We start from the raw sequence: 7,971 nt of genomic DNA, 5'->3' as shown, positions 1-7,971 counted from the left end.
ACAGCCTCCTGCGCCACCAGCGATGCCACCGTGCCGAGCTGGAGCTGGAGAGGGCGGCCGCGCTGCAGGCCCTACAGGCCCAGGCTGCGCAGTCCCCGGCCCCTCTGGAGCAGGAAGCCGAGGGGCTCCCGCTGCCAGTTCCTCGAATCAAGGAGGAGCCGCCCTCCCCGGGGACCTTGCCCCAGTCCCCAGCGGCACCCCCGGTGTTCCTCAGCGCCTCCTGCTTCGACAGCCAAGACCACTCCGCCTTCAAGATGGAGGAGGACGAGGTGGACAGCAAGGCCCAACTGCGCGGCTTGGGAGGCCTGGCCTCCTGACCCGCACGGCCCCTCCGACCTCTAGCTTGCAGTGGATGGAGAGGACCCCCTGCGCCGGCTCCCTCGAGCCCTGTCCCCGGAGCAAGGCCCCGGCCGCCCCCCCTTGCCCAGACCCCGATGCCGCCCCATCTTCAGGCAGGACGACTTGGAGCCGGAGGTGGAGGACGCTAGGCCAGAGGGAGGTGGGCAAGTGGCCTCGCCCAGCCGGCCTCTCCCGTGACATACACTGGACACCATCACCTCTTCTGAAGGCCCGCCAGGCTGTCCCCGTGAGCACAGGTCTGACCCTGTCCCTCTGTCTGTGAATAAATGTGAGCTCGTGCACCTGCGTGCGGCTATCTGTGGAGGGCACTAGCGGGCTCACGCACCAAGCCCTCAACAAGCAGGAAGCCAGGAGCCCTGAGAAGAAAGGGGAAGCCGGGTCCCCACCCTTGTGCACCCCCAGAGACACGCAGCGCCTTATCTGTGCTAGCCACTGCCGAGTTCTGAAACTGCAATGGCCCAAGCAAGTTTTCGTGGCAGTGGAATATTCTAGGTCTTTTCTGTCCCCTGTGGTGTTCTCTAGCCATGTGTGACTGTTTTGTTGAAACGTAGAATAAGTAAATACAGGCCAGAGTGGTAATGGATTTCACTACGTGCCCAGGCTGGAACTGAACTTGCCAACCTCCTGCCTCAGCCTCCTAGAGGGCTGGGATTACAGGTGTGCACCACTGTACTCAGCTCTGTTGTTTTTCTTAACCCACTTTTTTAGGTCCTAGGAGTGGAGTGGAGGGAGGAAGAGCATCTGCCAGCCAACCTTCCTTAAACTTTCTTGTGCCATCTGCCTTTCCACCACCACCTTCAATGGCTCTCTTGCCCTATGTAAATACTAGCATACTTAATACTTAAGTGTCCTTCCACCTGCAAGAAAAGCAAGCAAGCATGGGGCCACCCCATTTTCCAGGCCCCGAGGGTCAGGCGGTACCCCCCACCTGAGCCCTTGGAACAGCTGGCTCGTAGCCATCCTGGCTGCTCCTGCAGTACAGGCTGGGTTGATCAGGGCTGCGCAGTGGCTGGGCTGGGCTTGGAGGGACAGTGTAGGTGACCACCACGTCCCGCTCAGGGGCTGGGCAAGAACTGAACACTAGCAGCAAGAAATCAGGGTTCCCTGATGAGCCTGGCTCCAAGGACCAGTCATGTAAGGGTGAGAGCCTCGGTGCTATTCCCCCATGCCACCCCCTCCCTGGGGACTGTGGTGGCTCCCTAGTGCCACGAGCCGGCTCAGTGACTGTTTCTGCGGTCACACACCTGGCCAGCACAGTGTCACGGACAATACTGTCACGGGAGGGGGTTCCATAGCCCCACTTAAAAGGGGACACACTGAGCTGGGTGTCATTCTGACCGTGAACTGTCCCTTCATATTCAGCAAGTTACTCCCCAGGAGGAATACTGAAGACGGCCACCAGCTGGTGGCTGCTGCCACTTAGTTACCACACGCGGACAGGCATAGGAGCACAGCATAGGAGATGAGGTGGCCACCCGACCTCAGCCACAGGTGCCCCTGCGGGAAGCAGAGAGCATTCACTTTCCAGAGGCTGCAGGAGTCGGAACCACCACCCCAGCTCGGGTCCACGACACTGCAGAGTCTCCGGCGTGAGGAGGGGGATTGGGCCATGGACTCACTGCTCCTCTGGGCTCATCCGTGGAGTTCTTAGCTGACTGTGCCGCTGGGAGGCAGGGGCTGGCAGGACATGGCTGACTGGGGCGTGACTGGAAGGGTACGTCCTCGACCCTGGCTCTTCCCTCTGTCTCTGCTTCCTGGCTGCCATGGAGTGAGCAGCCATCCTCCACCAGGCCCTCTCACTGTGCTGTTCTGTCTCGGAGCTGGCCGGCCATGGACTGGACCCACTGAAACTGTGAGCCAAATAAACCTCTCCTCCTAAACGCTCTGGGTGTCGCTGTCGTGTCCCAGTGCCGCCACAGCTCGCTAACCCAGTCCCCTCCCCACACGCTGCTGCTCCGGCGGGAGGGCCCCATCCCTGTGCTGGGAGTTCCTCCCTCCCTCCCTAGCCCGAACACCACCGCTGCCTCATGCAGCTGCTGCCTCCAGAGAGAAGCGTTCCCAGGAAGAAATCCGGATCCTGTGGGGAGGACAGGCTCAGAGAGGCAGCAAGCTCCGCTGCTCTGCTTTGAAATACCCAGCCAGGGGTTCTGGGGACAAACAGTGGTCTCACTGGGTGTGGGGGCGCAGGCCAGCCTGGACAGCGAGACCCTGTTTCAAACAAACAAAAAAGCCAGGTGCAGTGCGCCCTAAACCACGTCCCGGGCCGATGGGCAGCAGTTTGGCGCTTTCCCACCGCTGATGCACGCCAGACACCGGCCTCCAGGGCCCTCAAGCGTGTCTGTGTCTCGGGGGACCACGGGGGTCAGCTTCAACCCTCAGACAGCCCTATCACGTACCATGAGCCCCAGTTGTTTTTTAGGTTTTGTTTGTTTTGTTTTTTTGACACAGGGCCTCACTGTGTAATTTGGGCCGGACTTGAACTCACTGTGCGGCCCAGGCTGGCCCAGGCTGGCCTCTGGGAGGGGTGGAAACGCTCCAGACAGCTGTGGGGACTGCTGTGAGCTCTGAATTCATCACAAGTCACTGAGCAGGCATGAAAAGATCCCGCCTCAAAAAATCAACAAAGCAAAACTGAATACAATAAAAGACACTGCCGAGGATCCCCCTCCGAACACACCCCGTGACTTGAAACACACCGCTCTTAGCAATCACCTTTTACCGTACTCAGTTTTTATGGAACCTACACACTAGCTGTGCATATCTATCTACCACCTGTGTGTTCACTACTCTCGGGCAGATTCGAGGCCCAGGCCTGTCAGGCAGAAGGGGCATCCTTGGTGATTCACCTTTTAAGAAACAGCTGCCTGTCTTCCATGGCGATGGCACCGTCCACAGCTCCCCCAGCAACGTGCCCCCTCCAGAGGCTCGGTTTGCACAGAACACGGCACAGAGAGGCGGCCCGCCTGAGCCAGGCCACACAGCAGGAAGCGGCATAGCCAGGGGCGGGTGTCCAGAGGCAGCTCTGCGGGTCTGGGGTCCTGGAGCAGCGGTGTGAGTTGCTTCTCTCTCGTTGCTGAGACGAAATACTGGACGCCCACAGTTAAAAGGGAAGGCATTTGTTTGGCTCACAGGTTCACAGAAGTTTCAGTGCGAAGTCAGTTGGCTCCAAGGCAGGGGCGGAGCCATAGGCAGCAAAGACCACAAGGGAGCGTCTTTCTGCCCCTTTTATCTTATCCAGACGACCTGGGATCAGGGCCCTGCCACACCAATCGCTCCCCGTGCAGTGGTTTAGTAATCCCACACCCTTAACCCCAGCGCACACACTCCAGATTCAGCGCCTCTGAAAATGAAAGTCCCCCTCATCTGTGTGAAGCTTTGGGGATCTAAACACAAACCATAAGAGCAGGGATGGGAGGGTGGGGAGCCGAGGGGCCCAGTGGTGGGAGAGGAGTAGGGAGGTCATGGGCCTCAGCTCAGACAGGGACACAAAACCAGATGGGGACGTCAGAGAGGCATGCAGAGCCAAAAGGATTTGACTCTTCTTTTTTTTTTTTTTTTTTTTTTGTTTTTTTTGTTTTTTTTGAGACAGGGTCTCACTATGTACTTGAGACTGACCTGGAACTCACTATGTAGCCCAGGCTGGTCTCGAACTCACAGTGATCCTCCTGCCTTAGCCTCCCAAGTGCTGGGATTACAGGCGTGAACCACCATGCCCAGTTTGAATTCTTAAAACATACAGAAGAGGAGCCAGGCATTGTGGCCTGTAATCCCAGCACTGGGGAGGCTGAGACAGGAGGACCACCATGACTTCAAAGCCAGCCCGGGCTACATAGTGAGTTCAAGGCCAGCCTGAACTTCATAATGAGACCCTGTCTCAAAAAACAAAACAAAACAACAAAACAACCAAAAACTAAAACAACAACAAAAACAAAAACAAAAACAAAAAACCCCAGAAAATGGAAATCATTGTATGGTAATTCCCTGGAGTCTTCAATTGGTATTTTGCTATATTTTCTTCTTAATCTGTCTATCTGTCTATCTGCCTATCCATCCATCCACCATCTTTGAAAAATAAACTTTATTTTTAGAGTAGTTTTAGGCTTCCAGTAGAATTGAACAAAAGTACAGGCTTCCCAGACATCTATCTTTAAAAAAAATTGGGGGCTGGGGATTTAGCTCAGTGGTTCCCCTGCCTACTTTGCAAGCGCAAGGTCCTGAATTTGATCCCCAGTACCTAAAAAAATTCAAAGCAACTTGTAAATATCAGTTCACACACCCTGGCGTGCCAATCAGAACAAGCTGGCAGGTGCCTAAATTTCTCGTCCTTAACAAAATGTTAGGACTCCCTGGACAAGTCCACAGCCAGGGAGTGCAAATCCTCTCTTCACAGTTCCTGGCTGCACCTGAGTCATTTGCTGGTCAGGGACAGAGCAAGCGTTCATGAGACCACTGCCTGTTATATTTTCTTCCTTTCTTTTTAGCCAGTGTTGGGGATTGAACTCAGGGCCTGGTCCTTGACTACTAAGCCACATCCTCACCCCCACCGTTTTTTGAGACAAGTTTTCCTCAAGCCTCCAAATTGCCCAAGCTGGGCTGTGACTTGCTATCCTCCTGCCTCAGCCTCTGCCATGCATGGCTTCAGCTGCTCTTTTGTTTGTTTGTTTTTTGATACAGGGTCTCACTATGTAGTTGAGTCTGACCTGGAACTCACTATGTAGCCCAGGCTGGTCTCAAACTCTCAGCGATCCTCCTGCCTCAGCCTCCCAAATGCTGGGATTACAGGTGTGCACCACCACGCCCGGCTTTCTTTTCTTTTTTTAACTGCTTTTTCTTTTGAAACTTTCAGACTTTCAGAGCAGTTGCAGTGACAGTGAACTCTGTGGGCCCAGACGGCTTCCCCCAATGTTGCCATCGCCCATTACCGGTGTGGCTCTTCTGTGGCACTAGGGTCCTTTCTGTTCCCCGGGGTTCCACCTCCTGGGTCCCTGGCTATTTCGGGGAGGCTTGTGGGTTGGGACGACCTTGCAGTTTGGCTTTGGGGGCCGGGCTGGACCCCAGGGCCTCAATACCTCAGCATGTGCATTCTATCAAGCAGCAACACTCCCACCTCCTGGCTGTGGTGTGCTCCGGAGCCGGAGCTCCCAGAGCTCCGCAGTGAAGCCTTGAAACCTGTTGCTGTCAAAGGATGGCTGTTGCCTGGGGCGACACTTTCCTCTCCCCTCTCCCCTCTGTGCTGGTGTTAGGCCTGCGAGGCCGAGGAGGAGACCCTGCCCACCGTCCGGGCCACTCGAGCATCGTTTGCATGGCTGTGCACCTGCAGAACCTCGGGTTTCAGTCCCTTCCCGTCATTCACCTCATCGAGGTCATTCAGCTGTGTGTGCCCAGCAGAAGGACAAAGCATGCTCTGTGTGTGTGTGTGTGTGTGTGTGTGTGGTGCTGGGGTAGAATTAGAGCCTTCGCACTGAGCTCCATCCCTGGCCCCTTTTATTTCTCATTTTGAGACTGGGTCTCCCTAAGCTACTAAGTTGCCCAGGCTGGGCTTGGACTTGGGATCCTCCTGCCTCAGCCTCCCAGAGTGCTGGTATCACAGGTGTGTGCCACCTTCCAGGTGGAAGGAGACCCGGTGCCCAGCTGCTAGAGAGCTGAGCCTGAGGGCGGAGATGGGGTGCCCCACTCCCCAGAGTAGCCAAGGCCTGGACTCCAGCCCAGCAGTGCCCGTGCCCCTTACCTCCCAGGGCCCAGCCGGTGCCTGGTAGCGGCGCTCCAGGAACATTTGCTGCCCGAGCCCAGACTGACTCCTCTGTCCCCTCCCAGAAATGGACCCGCCCAAGGTCACCTGAGAGCAGCGAGTAGAGACCAGCACACAGAGACACCCGCGGGAGAGGCCAGGGAGAGAAGGAGCAGCAGCCACGTCCAGGCTTCTCACAGCGGCCAAAGCTAGTGTTTGCGAAGTGCGAAGGGCACACACACGTCCTCACTGTGATCACTGCGCCTCCAGGCTCCTGGCACGGGCCGGCTCTTTGCCCATGAGCAGCTCTTTTTGCAGCATGCCCCACTCTCCCCTGGGACCTCCTTGTGATTGCTTCCAGGAGGCCTTCCTTACCCCTCGCCCACACCCCACCTGTCTGTCCCTCCCTAAGGTCAGTAGAGAGCTAAGAAACCCCCAGGTTCCCTGCTCCCGGTTTCCCATCTGCTACTTTCCGGTGTGCAGATGAGGAGGGCTAGGACAGCAGGTGGCATTCAGGTTCCTAATCAGCTGATTTCAGGACAGGGTGGTGACCCGGTGGGCCTGGCGTAGTCAAGCAAACCCTAAAAGCAACGGGGCTCTTCCTGGAGCCGCTGCCACCCCACAGAGGGAGCGGGAGCGTGAAGGCAGGAGATTCAGGCAGCCTCTGAAAACCAATAGGGAGTCCAGATCACGCCTGCAGGAACAGGGCCACGCCACGCCCACACAGGGTTCAGCCCCGCCCACAAGGCCCCAGTCCCGCCTCACACAGGGCACCACGCCCCGCCCTCAAGGGGACACTGCTTTACCCACACCAGGACCCCGCCCCGCCCACACAGGACCCAGTCTCACCCACAAAGGATACACTCTTGCGCCATGCGGGGCCCTGCCCCTGCCCACACCTGGACTTCTGCCTTTCCAGACAGGGAGTGGAGGGCCCCGGTCTCCTGACCCAGGCCCTGCAAGCTCATGTGGCTGCTACCAAGCAGAGAAGACGGACGCAGCTGCCCTGGTTTGCCTGCTTCCTGGCGGTCACCATCAGGGCAAGTTTAGTCTTGCTGTCTCTCAAAAGACCTCATAGAGCTGGGCCTGGTGGCACAAGTCTGTCTGTAATCCCAGAACTCGAGACTGAAGCAGGAGGATTGCCAAGAGTTCAAAGCCAAGCTCGACTACACAGTGAGACTCTGTCTCAAAAAAGAAAAGAAAAAAAAACAAACCCACACAGCCGAGTGTGGTGGCGCACCCTGTGATCCTAGCACTCTGGGAAGCTGAGGCAGGAGGATCCTAAGATCCAGTCCAGCCTGGGCAACTTAGTGGGACACTGTCTTGAAAACAAAACAAAGCAAAACAAAAAGGCTAGAAGGTAGCTCAGTGCTGAGTGCTTGCCGGGCATGAACTGCAAAAAAGTGTAAAGTGACCTGGGTCCCTCTGGTTGTGGTCACTGTGGCCTCTCACTAGAATGCGGGCTCCGTCAGGTCAGACATTTGTGTAGTACTGTTGAGATTTAATTTATACATAGCTGGGTGTGGTGGTGCACACCTGCAATCCCAGTACTTAGGAGGCTGAGGCAGGAGGATCTCCAAGAATTCAAGGGCAGCCAGCTTGGCTTACATGGCAAGACCCTGTCTCAAAAGCAAAAACAAAAAAGTTTAAAAAGTTAATTCACACACACAGAGTTCACACACTGCAAGCATGCAGGCTGAGGGTGTTTTTGTGTCACAGAGCTGTGCTCACGTCACCAAATCAGCTTTTTTCACCCTGAAAGAAACCTGCACCCCCTTAGCCATCACCCCTAGTGCCTTCCTCTCCCCATGCCTTCAGCAGCCTCCTGACTGCTTACTGTCTCTGTAGCTGTCCCCAGTCTTAAAAAATTATATACCGCATGT

General features: G+C 56.3%; 1 protein-coding gene across 1 annotated transcript in view; it reads left to right on the top strand.

Annotated features, from left to right (window-relative positions):
• The first annotated feature begins 22 nt into the window (after nucleotides 1-22).
• Nucleotides 23-7,971, top strand: part of Sbk3 (SH3 domain binding kinase family member 3) — a 38,209-nt gene continuing 30,260 nt past the window's right edge. The window contains 5 exon segments of the mRNA XM_033766047.1: nucleotides 23-77; nucleotides 139-269; nucleotides 343-499; nucleotides 5,604-5,733; nucleotides 7,008-7,128. Of these exon segments, the coding sequence (XP_033621938.1) occupies nucleotides 23-77; nucleotides 139-269; nucleotides 343-499; nucleotides 5,604-5,733; nucleotides 7,008-7,128 (594 nt within the window).

Source organism: Fukomys damarensis, unplaced genomic scaffold, assembly GCF_012274545.1.
Source record: "Fukomys damarensis isolate Sample0158 unplaced genomic scaffold, DMR_v1.0_HiC HiC_scaffold_19, whole genome shotgun sequence".
NCBI classification, from domain to species: Eukaryota; Metazoa; Chordata; class Mammalia; order Rodentia; family Bathyergidae; genus Fukomys; species Fukomys damarensis.
This window is presented reverse-complemented; position numbering and strand designations above follow the sequence as displayed.